Source organism: Alexandromys fortis, unplaced genomic scaffold, assembly GCF_014885135.2.
Source record: "Alexandromys fortis isolate MF-2015 unplaced genomic scaffold, M_Fortis_MF-2015_v1.1 scaffold_29, whole genome shotgun sequence".
Lineage (NCBI taxonomy): Eukaryota > Metazoa > Chordata > Mammalia > Rodentia > Cricetidae > Alexandromys > Alexandromys fortis.
Window position 1 is genome coordinate 6,660,360 of NW_026067891.1, and position 18,252 is coordinate 6,678,611.

The window sequence follows — 18,252 nt, forward strand, 5'->3', positions numbered from 1 at the left end:
CATAGCTCTATGAGACAGAGGCTGTAGGATCTCTATGTAGACTAGGCCAGCCTGATCTATACGGCAAGTTCCAGGCCAGCCAAGGATATACAGTGAGACCCTGTCTCAAAAACAGTATCATTTTTATTTTATGTGTGTCTGTGTGCTAAGTGCATGCAGTGTCGGTGGAGGCCAGAGGAGGGAATTGGCTCCTCTGGACAGACAGTTGCTGTCTACCACGTTGGTCCTGGGAACTGAACTTGGGTCAGTTACAAGAGCAACAAGTACCTCCCCCACCCCACCCCCTCAAGGTAGGGTTTCTCTGGGTGGTTTTTCTTGGCTGCCTTCCAACTCAGAGAGCTCCTCTGCCTCTGTCTCCTGAGTGCTGGGATTAAAGGCAAGCACCACCACTGCAACAAGTACTCTTTTTTTTTTAAATATTTATTTTATTTATTTATTATTTATACAATGTTCTGTCTGTGTGTATGCCTGCAGGCCAGAAGAGGGCACCAGACCTCATTACAGATGATTGTGAGCCACCATGTGGTTGCTGGGAATTGAACTCAGGACCCTTGGAAGAGCAGACAATGCTCTTAACCACTGAGCCATCTCTCCAGCCCTGCAACAAGTACTCTTAACTGCTGAGCCATCATTTGAGCTCAAGCAATAAAAAAAAATTTTTTTTAGATGTATTCATTTTTGATTTTATGTGTGAATGTTTTGTCTGCACCATGTGAATGTGTGGTGCCCAAGGAGGCTAAAAGAGAGTGTTGGATATCTTGGAACTGGAGTAAACCACCATGTGGTCCTGAGAATTGAACCCAGATCCTCTGGAAGAGCAACAAGTGTCCCTAACCACTCAGCATCTCTGCAACTCCCCAAGTAATGCTTAACATCTCATGTGGTCCAGTTTTCTTCCTTAGGGAGTTTTTCATGTGGCTGTCAACAATGCTGAACTTGAATTCAAATATATCTGCTTTGTTTTCATCCTGTTTGTTTCACCCTGAGCAGCTTTGTTGAGGTATAACTTGTGTACCATATAACTGATCCATTGTAAGCATGAAAGGATTTCTTTTCTTTTTTTTTCTTTTTGGTTTTCGAGACAAGGGTTCTCTGTAGCTTTGGAGCCTGTCCTGGAACTAGCTCATGTAGACCAGGCTGGCCTCGAACTCACAGAGATCCGCCTGCCTCTGCCTCCCGAGTGCTGGGATTAAAGGCGTGCGCCACCACTGCCCAGCCGCATGAAAGGATTTCTAGTAAGTAGGTAGATTGTGCAGCCACCATAACCCATTGTGGCCTTTCCCTCCCCACAGTTAGTCTGTACCTGTTTGTAGTCAGTCTTAACAGCAGAATCAGAGTTTAGTGTTCTGCCTTTGCATTTTTTCTTTTCTGGACATTTCACATAAATAGAATCATACAATCTAGAGGTATTGTATCTTTGGCTTAACATAATGATGATATATTCTGGAGACTACCGTTCATTAGGTTGGCTTGGAATTTTCTGTGTAACCTGTGCTGACTAGAACTCAGGATCCTCCTGCCTCAGTTCCAAGTTCTGGAATCCCTTCCCTTGAAGGAGCAACCCTGTGTGCTTAAAATTCCAGGTTCCCCTTGAGCATATCTGTGAGCACAAAGATGTCTGTGCCACCCCTATGTCCCTCACAGCCTGGAGTTCTCTATGTAGGCCAGGCCTTGGAACTCATGAAGATCTTTACGTCCTAGTTGCTGGGATTAATTTAGTTTTATGTTTATGGGTGTTTTGTCTACATGCATTTTGTTGTTTTGTTTTTCGAGACAGGTTCTCTGTGGAACAGTCTTGGCTGTCCTGGAATTCACTTTTGTAGACCAGGCTGGTCTCGAATTCACTGAGAGCTGCCTGCTTCTGCCTCCCAAGTGCTGGGATTAAAGGTGTGTGCCCCCACTGCATGGCCTACATGCATGTTTGTGTATCACATGCCTGCCTGGTGTCCGTGGAGGCCAGAAGAGGGTGGCTGATCTCCTGGAACTGGAGTTATGGACGGTTGTGAGCTACCATAGGAGTGCTAGGGATCCAGGCCAGGTCTTCTAGAAAAGTAGCCAGCTCTTACCTACTTAAATTAAGATTGAGTCATTTATGTTAATGTTTTGCCTATATGTATGTGTGTGTACCACATGTGTGCCTGTGCTCCTGGAAGTCAGAAGATGTGATTGTTTGGAACTGGAGTTAGAGACTGTCATGAGTCACCATTTGGTCCTCTGTAAGAGCAGTAAGTGCTCTTAGCCACTGAGATCTCTAGCTCTTTGGTTTGTTCGATAGATATTTTGTTTTTGTTTTCTGATAGTTTTATTTTGTAGGCCATCTGGCCTGGAACTTAATATGTCGCCCATGAGACCTCTCTCCCTCTCTCATGGATATCCTTCTGTTTCAGCTTTTTTCCTACTGGGATTACAGCTAGGATGGCTCAGTTTAGCAGTTTTTTAAAGTGAATAATGCTTTTGGATTAAGTTTCACAGATTCTCTTTATCTTGGTGGGGGGGTGGCGGTGAGTTTGTGCATGTCATATGCATGCTTATAAATGTGTGTGTGGGTTTCTTTTCTTTCTTTTTTGCTATCTGCCGTCTATATTGAGGCAGGATCTCTTACTCGAACCCAGAACTGGCCAAATTTGGCTATTCTAGCTGTTCACGTTGCTCTGGGCATACCCAACTCTGCTCCTGTGTTCAGCCAGCCTTTGCGTGGACACTGATCCAAACTCTGGCCTTCACATTTGCCATGCACACCCTTGACGCACCGGGTTGTTTTCTCAGTCCTCCTAATGTTTTCTAGTTTAAGAAAGAGGGACATCAGAGAATAACTTGCTGGAGTTGGTTCTTATACTACGTGGGTCCTGGGGATTGAACTCAGGTCGTCAAACATGGTAGCAAGTTGAGCCATGCTACCGTGTCTTCATTTCATGTAAAGACCGTCCTCTTTCTGTCAGAGTGCAGTGCCTCTGTCCAAATTCGGTTTACTGTAATGCGAAAGGGTTTGTTTCTGGACAACATTCTCTCCCTTTCTTTTGTAATTCTTTCCCAGTGTTTCTCAACTGAGACAGTTTTGTCAGCCCCCCCTCCCCAATTCCTGAGGCTTGCCTTTGGCAGTGCATAGGGATAGTTTGGCACAGCCCAGGTGTGTATGTGTTACCGGCATCTAGTAGGTACAGGCCACAGGACAGCCCTCAGAATAAAGAATTTGGGGGTCCAAAGAGCCCACAGTGGGAAAGCCTGGTCTGCATAATGCTAGTAGCAGCACATGGCTGATTAATGGAGGCCAGCTACAAGAACAAGTTCTCTATAGTGGTTCTTCTTAAAATGACTTGGGATTCTTTATGTGTCTGTAGAAATTGTATAGTTTGTCAATGTCTACACAAACAGTTGGATTGGGTAGAGATTACGCATCCATTTGGGGAGAATGGTCATCCTTATGCTGACTAGTTATGCCCACGAGCATAATAAACCATCTCTTGTGTATGTCTGTATAGTTTTATTTTGCCCCTGAGTAGGCCTCTAACACAGGCTGGCCTCAAATTCATTATCCTCCTACCTTAGCCTTCTGGGGGTATAGGTGTATCATGCCATGTCTGGCTCTACATCTATTTAAATCTTTAAAAATCTTAGTGGCCAGGTGGTGGTGGCACATGCCGTTAATTCCAGCACTTGGGAGGCAGAGGCCGATTCTCTCTGCTTTGGCATTTTATATATGGAGTTGATCAAGCCACATTTGCAGATCTGTGATCTCACTGAAGAGTCCTGTGTGCCCTGTCTGCCATGGGGTGGAGAGGACAGAGTGACCCAACAGTCCTGCTATGTGTCCCTGAGGGTTCCTTCTCAGGAAGTGAGTCAGACAGGAACTCAGGTGAGGGCACCCAAGTCTGGGAATCTTTATGCTTAAATGAAAAGTGTGAGGTCCTTGGGACACAGGGATGTGGTTCTAACACAGGTTTCCCCTCTGACTTCTGTGACGTCCCAGTACTCAGGTCAGCATGGTAGCAGCACCTGGAGGACTCTGCATTGAGGTCTTGCGCCTGCCTACTTGGAGCCAGCTAGTCAGCTGTGTCCTTGAAAATGCAGAGGCAGAGGCAAGCCCGCCTGTTTCCTCACACAGCTGGAAGGCCTCCAAGCTGAGGACCAAAGCAGGTGTGGTCACTAGAGCCAAACACTTAAATGGCCGGCATGTGGTGCCCTCTGCCTTGCCCTACTATTTGAAGAAACCCCAACATACCAGGTCACTGAAAAGAAGCAATGGAGGAGAGGTGGGGGGCTCAGACCTGTGACCCACCTTCTGGTGGTATGTGAGTTCATTCATTGAAGTAGCTGAGTAACCTTCCATGGTCTTGGGTAGCCCACATTTCTTTCCATCATCAGCCTGCAGACACTGGGGCAGTTTCTGCAAACAGTGTCTCCATTTACCCAGAGGTATTCCTCTTTCCTTAGATGTGTGGTACATACAGGCCCAAGTCCCCTTGCCTTGAGTGGGGCAGAAGCCTCTGTTAGAGGCAGAGTTCCAGGACTCTGCCTCACGGACTGGAGGTGTGTGCAGTGCAGTGGGAGACCTTTGTCTAGCTCGTATGAGGCCTTGGGTTTTATTCCCAGTTTTTCACATACACCCCCAAAAGTATAAAAGCTGAGGCAAAGTGTAGCCCAGTCCCTTAAGTGGCTGAGGGAGGAGACTTGAGCCTTTAAGTTTGAGACCAGCTTGGGCACTATAACGGGTTAGGTGTGGAGGTGTGCCCTTCTTGCAATTTGGGAGCCTCTTTGTTTTCAATGCTCCCTGCAACAAATATGCCAGGGAGAGTTGCTGGTCAGTCGTATCTTAGTGGGGCTCTGTTCCAATCTTACTCGGTGGGAGCCGCCAACCAAACTGTCAGGAGAACACTGGGTTAGACATCTGGGAACAGAGGTTTTTATTCCTGTGCCCACAACTTACTCTGGTCCTTAAAAGGCTGCTTGCCTCCTGTGGCCCAGCTCCCTGACGGAAACCAGGTGTAGCCTCTAGACCTCATGCTTTGAAAGCCAGCTCTCTTCAAGAGACCAGCCCTGGGCCAGCCAGAGTTTGTTTGGTATAGGTCTTGGAAGTCTTCTGGATGACTCTGAGCAGTGCTGGCTCCTGCCTATACCACCTTCAAATCAAGGGTGGCTGCTGTGTGGGCCTGCCTGGAGTTACTTCAGTCTGGATCCCATGCACCTGTCTACCTGCTTGCTGGATGAAAGCAAGGACATGACTGCTTCTAGGCAGGGTTGAGGAGCAGGTTTGTATTGTAGACATGAGGGAAAGTACAGACTGAACATGGCCTGCAGAATAGACTGAGGCATGGGGGGTGGGAGAGGATGAGAAGAGAGGAACAAGAGAGGGGACCAGGAGTCAAGAGAAGAGGACCAAGAGGGCAACAAGACTGAGTGACTGAGGTGGCAGGTTTTTATAGGAAAGTAAAGCAGGGAGAAGGGAATGGGTTTTCTGCCCCCCCCCCCAAAAGTTTCTTGCCTACACAGTAAACCAGATCAAGACGAATTGAAAAAAATACAAGTTTATTTGAGCAGAGCAACTCCCAGGTGGGTTCTCCAGTCACAGAGATTGAGGCCAGTGAAGTCGCACTCCTGAACTAAATAAAGCAGGGAGACTTTATAAATTGTGGGTGTGGGGTGATGATGTGCCCACCACAGGTGTAGTCAAAAGCTGAGCACTTAGCGGGGACTTGGGCTGCCCTCGCAACAATGGAGGAAGTTGTAATAGTCGCCAAGAATGTGGATCTGAACTTTTTGGTGCCTTGTCTTTGTTCAGAGTCTCTGAGGAGGTGGGGCTTTTTGGATGTGCAGCGGTTGCTGGAGATTCCAGCTGAACAGAAGGGAAGCGAGCTAGGAGGCTGTAGAGATTGAGTGTTGGGAGTGGGATGAGGAGTGCTGAGAGGACTCAGGCACCGTGCTGCTGAGAGAGCCTGGCCAGCACGTGCTTTGCTGTATTAAACAGGCATGGCGGTTAGTATTTGTTCTCTGTTTCCTTGGGACCTGAAATCCCAGCCTTTTTGTTGATGAGAAGGGGCATCTTTGTCTCTTCTATAATTGCTTCTCAGATGAAATTAGAGCTTTGTTGTCAGGGTGCAGGAAGGCTGCAGTGTTGGCCAGCGGCTGGAAAGGGAGATGGGAATGCTGTTAGGGGGTCCTGGAGATGTCCCACAAAAGACCACCATCCACGTATGCAATCAGCAAGAGCATTTATTATTTCAAGGTACCAGCATGCCGGGACAGCACATCCAACACAAAGGCAGAAATGGCAAATAGTGACCCCCAAGAAAAGTGTGCATACTCTTTTATACATAATAAAGGAATTCTAAAGGCAGTGTGATTGTTCTGCTTAGGATTGGTTTGTGCAAGTGGGCATATTAGTACGCTTCTAATTGGTTAGGGCTAGTATGCATGGGCAAATCTGGACAAGTCCCAGGCTTTGTCCTTATTTGGTTATTGCTTTGAGGTACCTGGTGTGTGTGTGGGGGGGGGGGGAGGAGGGGGATTGGCTCTGGCTTAGTGCTTGCCATTCCCCTTGCACTTACTGTGGGGGCAGTTGGTAATCAATTGCCCCTTAACGTTGGGGCATTTGGTGATCGATTGCCCCTTACTGTCGGGGCAGTTGGTGATCGATGGCCCTTTGTTGGGTCTTCCTCAGGAACTGAGTTGTTCAGTTCTAGGAGGTGGGAACTGAGGCCTAATTCTTAACTGAGTTATTAGGGGCCTGTCATGATATTTGCCTGACCCTCTCAAGTGCAGGCTGGGGGACATCTATTTAACTCACTGCTCAGGTTCTCAAGAACCACCTGGGCCTAGTGAAGTGCAGGCTGCTTTGGAGCAGGCTGGGATGCAGCTTCTGAAGGACCCTTGGGGCTGCCATGTTGTAGGAGCATTTCACACTCTTCATTTGATTGCAGATCTGTTGAGACGGGTATAGACTAGGGAGAGAAGATAAAGTTAAGGAGCTGGGAGGAAAATATTTGTCTTGGATGTACAGGTGAAATTTCAGGCCCATGGTCCCCGTAGTTAGGGGAGGAGAGGATTTCCAAGACCAGGGAAAGGAGAAGCCCACTCTCAGGACAGGCAGTAGAGGGGAAGCTTAGGCTGTTGATTGATAGGAATACTTATTTGGAGTCAATTTGACCCATGACAGGTGAATCCAGTCTCAACTTGCTGACCCTTACATGATTTTTTGTTGTTGTTTGTTTGGGTGGGGTTTTTGTTATTCTTTGTTTTGTTTTGAGACAGAATCTTGCTGTGTACCCCCTGTGATCATAGGTGTGCTCCACCACTGCCTGGTTTGCTTATAAGAATTTTTTAAGTTTACAGAAAAAGATAAAAGTTTTAGATATATTAGCATCACTACTGTTTGTTCTCTGTACGGAATCCACATTGTAGAAAAAGCAGTAGACTCACCCCTTTGAGTCATAGCAAAAGCTATGGTTTTGGGTTTAAAGCATGTCCACTCTCTCCTGTCCACAGGGCTGTAAATATAGATTGGGTGTGTGGTTTTCAGTGTGTTGAAACACACCTTAAGTCTATACTTAGAAAACAACTGAAGGAAACTTAGAATTTTGATCATGTGGCTAGGATAGTGATTTACCAGGGCTAGATTAATAGGTTATCAGAACTCCATTGATTTTTGTTTGTTTATTTTTGTTTTTCCAGACAGGGTTTCTCTGTGTAACAGTCCTGGCTGTCCTGGAACTCACTGTAGACAAGACTGGCCTCAAACTCACAGAGATCCACCTGCATCTGCCTACCGAGTGCTGGGATTAAAGGTGTGCCACTACCATTTGGCTATTTATTATATATATAGTGTTCTGCCTGTATGTCTACTTATAGGCCAGAAGAGCACACCAGATCTCATTACGGATGGTTGTGAGCCATCATATGGTTGCTGAGAATTGAACTTAGGTCCTATGGAAGAGCAGTCAATGCTCTTACCCGCTGAGCTATCTCTCCAGCCCCTCCTCTTACAGATATTACAGATTTTTCAACCATATCCAATGAATTTACAAATCCTAATAGTTTACAGCATAGTCTTAAGAGATTTTTTGGAGAGCAGAGAACAAAGAAATCTTAGAAATAAAAGATTTTTAAGATTGAAAAGTAGAGCCAGGCGGTGGTGGTGCACGCCTTTAATCCCAGCACTCGGGAGGCAGAGGCAGGTGGATCTCTGTGAGTTCGAGACCAGCTTGGTCTACAGAGCTAGTTCCAGGACAGGCTCCAAAGCCACAGAGAAACCCTGTCTCGAAAAACCAAAAAAAAAAAAAAAAGATTGGAAAGTAGAGAAACCTTAGCGATAAGAGGCTTTAAGAAGTATAGAACAGAGAAAGTTGAGATGTCAGAGATTTGGGGATCGTTTGTTTATTCAGTGGCAGGAATTGTCACCATAGGAGAGAATTTGAAATTGAGTGTGCTAATTTTTGGCCATTGAGCTGTACTGAGGTCAAGCCGTTTTTAGACAGTGAGACTTTCAAATCTCTGAGTCAGAAGAGGAAGAGAGAAAGGTCATATATAAGGCCCAGGAGGGTGTAGGGATGCAGTGGGACTTCTAGGACAGGAGTTCCATCTGGGGAGGGTTCTGGTGTCTTAGAGGACTTACAGAAGCTATGGGATTGCTGCTCCTGAGGAGGTGAATGTTAATCCAAGTCGTCTCCAAGGGGACCAAGAGATTTGTCGAAGGAGAGGTGTCCCTTTCCACATGACAGGCCCAGTAGGCTGAGCGGAGCTTTCTGGCACAGCAGTGTGGCAGAGAGCAGCAGCTCCTCCCAGTAGAGGAGGAAAAGGTAGGGCAGAAAACAGCCAAAGGGCTGGAGTGAGGCAGGCTTTGGGGGAAAGGGAGGTTTCCAGCAGTGGGGAGGAGTAAGTATCTTAGAGACCTGCCTATGGGGGCATAGCAGGCCGGAGAGATGGAGAGGTCAGGTGATGGGCTCCCAAGGAGGGCATAGCAGGCTTCAGGACCAGAGAGACACTTCCCGAGTAGACAACAAGAGATGGTTGATTAGAACAGGTGGAGGGAAGAAGTGGCTGAAGAGGCAGACACTAGAATTTGGAGTGGATTTGGTGATGGCAGAAACCAGAAGAAACAAATGATCCATACATACCTTGGGAGAGTCAGGTTAGTAGCTTTGTTTAGTTAGGAGAGAGACTAAGCTCCTGGGAATGAGGCTCCTATATGCTTCTCCTGCGTTTCAGCATCAGATAAAGGAAATGAGGGCAGTATGTCTCCAAGGTAGAGTGAGAAAGCTTTTATTGTAGATGTAGTGAGAATTCAGCCAGGGCATCTGGACTGGACTGAGCTGTGAGGGAGGACCAGGAATCAAGAGTGAAGGAGCGAAAGAACCAAGAGATTGTGTGGCCAGAATGGCTGGGTTCTGTAGGAATCAGAAGCTGGATGAAAGGAAACGAAGCTGAGGTGCTGGAGAGGTTTTAGGTTGGAGGTGGGGGTGAGAGCCATTTGTTCTCGATTTCTTTGGGACCTGACACTTGTTTCTGGGTTGTTTTGTTACTTGGGAACATTTGGTGTATCCTACTGACTGCTTTCCATACAGGGCTGTAGAATTATTCCATCTGCCCTGCACGCAGCCACCTCCTGTGCCCAGCCGCTGGGGCCATCCTGGAGGTTGTGGAAACTTACAGAAAATGGCTATAAAGGCTAAGCTTGTGGAGACAGAGGAGCTAGAATCTTTTGTACTCAGTGCTGTGCTTGACTTGATTTGCCATTGTTTGTTGAAATAAGGAGCGGCGGTGGGGCTGCGTCCCCAACACCCCAGCCGCTTGGCTAGCTTATGCCCGAAATAACAACACACAAACTGTATTCATTTAAAGAACTGCTTGGCCCATGAACTCTAGCCCTTACAGGCTAATTCTCGCACCTGGACTAGCCCATTTCTAATGATGTGTGTAAGCACCCCAAGGTGCGCTTACTGGGAAGATTCTAGCCTACATCCATCCTGGGTTGGAGGAGCTTCATTGCGTGCATCTGCCTGAGATGGCATGGCGTCTCTGCTCCAGCAGAGCTGTCGGGTCTCTCCGGGAGCAGAGCAGAGTCTGACCTCACTTCCTCTTCCGCCCAGCATCCTATTCTGTTTCCTCCTCCCATCTATGTTCTAAGCTATGAGGCCAAGCAGTTGGTTTATTATAATTAACCAATGATCTTCCTCCATCAATTGTTATCCCTCCTTCATGCTCGGAGTTGGGGAGCTACAGGTATCCTTCAGGCAAACAGAGTGTGGGTAACATTACTAGAAGTGTCTTCACTTGCCAGAGTTCCTCTGCATGCTCACTCCTGCCTATCCTCAGGGTGTCCTGAGTGAGGTAAGGTGATGACTGGGCCTCTTGTCTCTAGTCTGCAGATAAGTCAAGATTCCTTCTAGGGGTGACTTCCCTCGCTTTCCTGTCCTGTCAGCATCTCTTCCCGTGTTAGGTTACATAAAGGTTTGAGCCCTAGAGAGGAGTAGACTGGGAGCTCCTTCTAGAGCAAAGAGAAGTCCTGGTCTGTGTGCACTTATGGATTCAACCCCGGGGCCAGTGAACAATTCACTGTAGCGGGGTGGATTTACCCTTGACAACTGGCAAGCTGTGGGTCTGCTGCCCTCACTGCCTCCCACTTAGCAGGAAGCCTGGAGCCTGGGTGTGGGGTGGCTTTCCTGACAGCACTGTTCTTCTAGGACCTATGATGTTCTGATCTTGCAGGTTGCCCCAGTTGCATCATGGAGTTGGGTTTAGGGGCAGTGTGTCAGCAGTTTGTGAACTGGCAACACCTGTCCTGTGAGGGGTCAAGAAGAATTTTCATCAGGTACAATTAGTATACTTTCTCATACATGGCAATGGGCTTTTTTTCTGCCTTTCTTGCTCCCTTACAGGGGTGATGATCAAAACCATCCAGCAAGCTGATGCTCCCTCATTGGGCCCAGGAACTGCTGGGTTTCTTAGAGTATGCACACTAAGAGGCTTTATCTTGTCACTTTGCTTGAAGGACAAGGGCACAGGGAGACAGTAAGCACATCTCATTGGCTGTATGACCTAAACTCATGACCTCTCTGTGCCTCAGTCTCCTCTGTTATCAAACATTGATCACAACATCCTCTGCCTTCCCTCATTTGGGGTGTGTTGAACTCGAATTGCATTGGCCATCATAGCAGAGGCATGCTGTAATTCAGGGTTGTTCAGGGAAGATTGGACAGTGAGCAGCCTCTAGGTGGTTGAGGTTGACTTTACTTCAGAGTTCAAAGCAGGCACAACCTGTTGGGCTAGAGGGCAGGAGGAGCAGGGAGAGTAGGGCCAGGTGCAGTGACATTTATTCCATCTGGGTGCCTGGAATATGAGGGGAACCTTTGGAACCTATGGGTCAGGAGTCTACATTCCTGGGATGCGAAGGTCTCAGGCAAGGTGAGAAGCACCCACATCCAGATGCAGAGCCTCTGCCCTCATGTTCAGGGGAGGGTGTGGGATGTTGAGGTGCTGAGGGAAGGCCTTTCTGAGCAAGTTGCCTTCAGCCCAGGTCTGAGTCAAAGGCTTAGTGGATTTGGTTGCGAATGTTTAAGTAAGGGTCTAGCACAACCTGTGGGTCGCAACCTTCTGGGGTCAAAAGACCCTTTCACATGAGTCGCACATCAGATATTTACAGTTCAGTTCATAACAGTAGAAAAATTACAGTTATGAAATAGCAACAAAAATAATTTTATGTTTTGTTTTGGTTCTTTTTGTTTTTTTGAGTCAGGGTTTCCCTGTGTAACAATCCTAGCTGTCCGGGAACTAGCTCTTGTAGACCAGGCTGGCCTCGAACTTAAGAGATCCACCTGCCTCTGCCTCCCCGAGTGCTGGGATTAAAGGCGTGCCCACCACCGCCCATCCCAAAAATAATTTTTTAAGTAGCTATTATTTATTTATTCATTCATTCATTTATTTATTTATTTATTTATTTATTTAAGATTTCTGTCTCTTCCCCGCCACTGCCTCCCATTTCCCTTCCCTTCCCCCAATCAAGTCCCCCTCCCTCGTCAGCCCAAAGAGCAATCAGGATTCCCTTCCCTGTGGGAAGTCCAAGGACCACCCACCTCCATCCACCCAAAAATAATTTTATAGTTGGTGGGGTCACCACAAAATGAGGAACAGTAGGGTTACAGTAGGAAGGTTGAGAATCACTGGTTTAGACCAAGAACCTCTTACCTAGTCCCAGATTCTCTCTGATAAATGAGATTAAAACAGCAACAAGAACCTGAATGAATGGGTGAGAATTAGCATTGCTGTTGGTTTTGCAAAGTGTAGTGAAGTTGTTTCCCACTTCCATGTTCTTGTGACTTCCTCTGAGATTTGTCAACAGGGTTTCCAGTGGCTCTTTCCAGATCTTTTTCCTTAGCTGTCTCCAGGTTGGTCTGTGCTTTTCCTTTTTTGTTTTGGAGTTGGTGTGTCCCAGATTGCCCTGAATTCCTGGTTGGGATTCCAGGACATGCTTTGTCTTTTCATTCTTTTTTTCCTTTTAAAAATTTTCATTTTATTGACACATTTCTGAGCATGTGTAGGCAGAATTTGCTCTTTCGTTTCCTGGGCACTCGGATCTGCGTAATCACACAGAAACTATGGTCAATGGCTTAAGCATATTTCTAGATAGCTCTTATATCTTAAATTAACATTTCTATTATTTTGTGTATTGCCACGAGGCTGGGGCTTACCGGGTGAAGTTTCGGCACGTCCTTCTGTACCGTCCCTCCTGTACTGTTCTGCCCGTATACCATGGGATAGTTCTCAAGGGGCCAGAGATTGAAACATACCCACACACAGACAGAGACATGAGTCATTCTTAAGCAAGAATGTCCCCTTCATTGTGTTCCAGGGCAGCTTATATAGGGCTCCTTGACTAATGGCACACCCTAGCTCTCAGGATTTTTCAGCTGCAAGCCCACCAGAAACCACTCCCCTGCCATCAGGAACTCATGAGGGTCTCATGCCCAGAGCAGCTGCAAGCACAGGAAAACAAGTTGTTTACTCCGGCAGGCAAGGGTCACAGAAAATCCAGGGTCTGAGTGCCTGCAGTCTACAACATCCTTATCCTTCGGCAACTACATGGCGCCTTCTTACTCCACCTACTCTCTCTCTGTCTCTGTTCTGATTTCCCACCTGGCTTTACTCTGCTAAGCCATTGGCCAAAAAAACTTTACTCATCAACCAATAAAAGCAACACATATACGGAAGGACATCCCACATCATCTTCCCTTTTCTGTCTAACCCAAAAGGAAGATTTTTAACTTTAACATAATAAAATTACATATACAAAACAGTTATCAAACAAGAATTATAGTTACAATATTTAGTCCATTTATATTTGGCAAATTAAGGAAAATACTCTATCATCTATCCTATCTTTGTGAGTCCTAAGTTTTATATCTAATTTATTCTTTATTATAACTAAGGAAAACTATAACATCTATCTTCAACTCTTCAAAGACCCCAGAAGGCTATAATATTGACTAAGTAAACAGGAAGTGCATTGTAAGTAACCTCCAAAACTATATAATTTACAAGAGACGTCTTGCTGTCTGGACAGTCAACCAAAGTTCTTCTGTAATGTTGGGGCATCCATCGTCAGCCTACAGGCCTATAATGTCTGGCAGACTTTTCGTGAAGCCGGAAATTTGAAGATCTATGCTGCCTACATTGTGAGTAAACTCACAGAAAGAGTAATGATCTGCAGTCTTCTGCATGTGCAGGGAACTGGAACCGAATCCAGCAGCCAATAGCCGCCCCCACGCACTTTTATGTCTACATTTATAGTACATGAGACCACGCCCAAAGTAGCCCCGTATTTTAAAGGCTATTGGCTGAATAAGTCCCTCAGCAAGTGTGTGTGGTGGCAAGTGGCGTTATCCATTGAGCCATCTTCCCAGTGTCAGGTTCCAAGGAAACTCCTATTTTTCTAAATTCCAAAAGGCAGAAGGGACAAATGGCTATGTGTGGTATCTATTATCATAACAAAGCTCACGCTGGCCTCCAGGCTCCCTCAGTATCTCATTACCTGTTACACATTTCACAGTCCATGCTAGCGTCCTAACCCCTCTCACTCCTCCCCTACCCGAAAGTCCCCAGCTCATTGGCTTCCCTCCTCCATTCTCTTTAGAACCCTGTTATTTTGGCTGTGCTCACCCTCTTACTCTCCCCCAGCTCTGTCACACTCCCTCTCTCTATGTCCCTTTTCTTTCTCTTCTGCTCCTGCTTCTCTCCTGTTCAGGTCCAGTCTGCTGACCATGTTCAGTCTGCTTTTTCTGCTCCAGACTCCCTGATGCTTCTGGCTGTTCTCTCTCTCATATCTACAATAAAAACCATAGAACAGTCATTTCCTCAGTTTTGTGTGCATGCATATGCGCATGTGTGTATGTATGTATGTGTGAATATGTATGTGTGTGTTGGTGCAAAAGATGAGGACATAAACACCGCCCCCCTTGAGCATGCTAGGCACACAGATTGCTGCTGAGCTTACTGTGCAGCCCAAGAGATAGCATCTATTGCTAGTTACTGTCTTTTTTTTTTTAATTATTGTCTTCTTAATGGTTTTATTAGAACATTACTCACATACCAAGTTCCTAAATTTAGTTCGTGGTTTCTAGTATATTTAGTTGTATGGTCATCACTATTATCTCACTCTAGATAGAACTTGGGTCATTCTGGGATATTATTACAGAGTTAGGGTTTCTCTGTAGCCCTAACTGTCCTGGAACTCACTCTGTAGACCAGGTTGGCCTCAAACTCAGAGATCCGCCTATCTCTGCCTCCTGAGTACTGGGATTAAAGGCATGCGCCACCACTGCCTGACATTCTGGGATATTATAATCACTGCTGTGACAGACATGTTTTTCCGTATTTTATACCATTTGAAATTTTTGCTTTATAACTTAGTTATATGTTATTTGTAGAACAGCGATAGAGTATAAATAAAGCAAACTGTTTATTACCTCTTATCTTTTATTCTTCTTCTTCTTCTTTTTTTTTTTTACAATCCAGGGTTTCTCTGTAGCTTTGGAGCCTGTCCTGGAACTCACTCTGTAGACCAGGCTGGCTTTGAATTTAGAGAATCACCATCTCTGCTTCACTAGTGCTGGGATTAAAGATGGGCACCACTGCTGTCTGGCTAATGTGGTTGTTTCTTAAAGGACCTCTGGAGGAGGTTGGGGCAGATTTCCCAACCAGATACCTATATCCTGCTTGGGGCTCTGAGGCATCTCAGCTTCTGTGTTCATTGTGCCTTCTCTCAAGCCTTACTTTCAGACCAAGGCTACTCTTACTGTGGAGTGTACCCCAAAGGAATAGATATTCCAAGGGTATTTAAGTGTTGGGCCGTAGGTCACGTGTGGTATTAGTGGCTTCCTTGTGTCTTCCTTGCATCTTCCTGTTGCATCTCTTGCTGCCCACTAGTGCAGTACCAGCCCATCCAAAGGATCTTAGCACAGGTGAGCTTCCGAGCAGCCATTCATTTGATGTGCTGTGTATGTGAGGACAGACATACACAGACTGTTTTACAGCTGCTCCATGGTTCAGAGGCACGATTAGGTGTATAGAGGTCAGCCAGAATTGAAGCCAAGGCCAGACATGATCAGACACCGCCTTGAGATTCTCTCCTCAGAGGTGCTCATGTTTACCAGCACTTTTTGTTTTTGTTTTGTTTTGTTTTTGTTTTTCGAGACAGGGTTTCTCTGTAGCTTTAGAGCCTGCCCAAGCCTGTCCTGGAACTAGCTTTTGTAGACCAGGCTGGCCTCAAACTCACAGAGATCCTCCTGCCTCTGCCTCCCAAGTACTGGGATTAAAGCGTGCATCACCACCTGGCTTTACCAGAACTTTTATGGTAGCAGAGCTGTGTGTGGCTGCAGGTGATTTGGAAATATGTTCTTATACTTGTCATTGTTGCAGTCATTCTCTTTATTGGCAAAGCCACCATGTGAAATGTTTAATGCAAAGACCCATTGCAGAACAGAAAGCCTGGGCTTTGGCCCTTTTCTTGGACTCCACATGGCTTTGTCTGGTAGCCTTTCAGCATATCTTGTGAGACCATTCTGTTTATTCTCACAGTTTGTGTGTTGTGTCTGTCAAACAGGACCCAGGAGTACATCCAGCATGCTCTTCTGACCTTACTAGCGCACATCATTGTACACATGTGTGAGTCGTTCTGCTCTCTATGCCGGGTGTGCAGGTCTGTTATGGAGCACTGTGAGGCAGTCTATAAAACCCAGGCCTTAAGTTCTGAACTAGTTGTCACCTTGTTTTTTTTGTTCGGCTGCAGTTGACTGCTCAGTACACCTGGTAAGCAAGCACTAGAGTTGAGGTTAGGTCCTGCCTGCTGCTCCCATAGTCAGGGACAGCTGAACTGACTTCATAGCTATGGGCTCTACCCTGGGTAAGAGCTGCCTGGCCTTATCTCCTGGGCCCTGATCTACGTTATGGCCTTGTCTGTTCCTACAATAGCTGGGATTGTGATGATTCTTCTTCTTCTTCTTCTTCTTCTTCTTCTTCTTCTTCTTCTTCTTCTTCTTCTTCTTCTTCTTCTTCTTCTTCTTCTTCTTCTTCTTTTTTTTTTTTCTTTTGAGACTGGGTTTCTCTATGTAACAGTGCTAGCTGTCCTGGAACTCGCTCTGAAGACCAGGCTGGCCTCGAACTCACCGAGATCCGCCTGCCTTTGCCTCCTAAGTGCTGGAATTAAAGGCATGTGTCATCATTGCTTAACTTGGAGCTGTAGTTCTTAAGTCACAGGCCTGTGTTGGCTGTTCTGGTTGTCTGAGAGGCCCAGAATTCCCACTGGGACCCTAAGAACTCTCACGGATTTAGGGATCCAGAAGTTCCCGATGTTTGTGAAGTTGAGGAATAATACAGTCTGGACAGCCCTAACATCCATGGGCACCTGGTCACCTAGGCTTCTGCTTAGGTCGTCTGTGCTGGAGAGTACTGGGGTAGTGGGCCAGTCTCAGGCTGGATGTTTGGGAGAGGCCGGGCTTCTGGTTTTCTTCAGGGGTGTATGTACTCAATTCTTTCAACATCTGAAGCTCTTCATCTTTTTCCTCAGGAGAGAAATGCAAGTTTAACGTTTTTTTAAGATATATTTATTCTCTATTATGTATATGAGTATTTTTCCTACATGTATATATTGCATCACATGCATGCCTGGTTCACACAGGGGTGGTTGTGAGTACTGGAAACCAAACCCACACCTCTTCAAAAGCAGCAAGTGTTCTTAACCACTGTGCCCTGTAAGTTTTAAGTGCTCCGGGGTCTAGGTGGAGCTTCTTAAAGTTTCAGTACTTGTGAGAAAGAATCCAGATCAACATCAAATTTTAAACTTTGATCATCGCTGGGTATTAAGTTCATGGCGCTCAGATTTGTGAGGCAGGGTACAGACAGTGCGAGGGTAAGAATTACGTGGGATTTCTGGAGAAGCTATGAAAAGCAGGCATCAACAATGACTGTAAGACCACTGCTGTGTGTCCCCTCACAACTCTGGAGGCCAGGAATCAGGAGTCAATTTCCTCCAGTGAAGACTTGAAGGAGAATCCTTCCTTGCTCCTCTCTTGGCTTCTGGAGGACCTATTCTACCCTTGAGTGGTAGCTGCTTCCCTTCGGTCTCTGCCCGTATCTTCACCCACTTCCTTCCCTCTGTGTACATGTGCCCAGATCTCCCTCTTTCATACTTTTGTCGACCCTGGGTGAGAGTTTTCCTAGTCCACTGGGGTTTCATTGTGACTAGCACACCAACAGCGACCCCACCTGTTTCCAAGGCCGGGGTATAGGGTAGAGCTTGAATGTGCCTTTGCAGTTAGAGTATGACTTACCGGACTCCTGAGGACAGTGATGTTCAAATTCAGAACTTGCTGACATCTGTGAGCAGGGAGAGGCAGGTTGTAGCGGCCAGCTGTTTACAGAAAGCAGAACCAGAACTTGAGCCTCTCAGAATGAAGCCCTGGGGCTTCTTGGTTATTCCCACAGGGTTGTGCTGAACGCCGTGTTCTAGGGACAAACATGTTTCCTTTTTTTAAGCAGGAAACTACTTTGCTTCGCACTTTTTCATGGGAGGCGAGAAATTTGACACCCCGCATCCTGAAGGCTACCTCTTTGGAGAGAACATGGATCTGAACTTCCTGGGCAGTCGTCCAGTCCAGGTGGGTCTCCGCAGGGCTGGTGCTCCTGGCTGGGGTGAGTACTGGGACCATCTCAGTTGCGAGGATGAGTAGGCACCAAGAGTCCCCAGATGGGGCAGAGCTGGAAGGGAGC

The 18,252-nt window shown here is 46.5% G+C and overlaps 1 protein-coding gene across 10 annotated transcripts in view; it reads left to right on the top strand.

Annotated features, from left to right (window-relative positions):
• Mgrn1 (mahogunin ring finger 1) overlaps positions 1-18,252 on the top strand; it is a 55,201-nt gene that overhangs the window by 6,983 nt on the left and 29,966 nt on the right. For 5 of the 10 annotated variants that reach the window (XR_007590655.1, XM_050135703.1, XM_050135728.1 and 2 more), the window contains exon 2: positions 18,019-18,140. Coding sequence is in view for 9 of the 10 variants with exons in the window: in XM_050135703.1 (XP_049991660.1) it covers positions 18,019-18,140 (122 nt within the window). In the remaining variant the exon portion in view is untranslated. The remainder of the gene's footprint in view (positions 1-18,018; positions 18,141-18,252) is intronic. The other 5 variants (XM_050135720.1, XM_050135714.1, XM_050135735.1 and 2 more) reach the window with 1 other exon arrangement.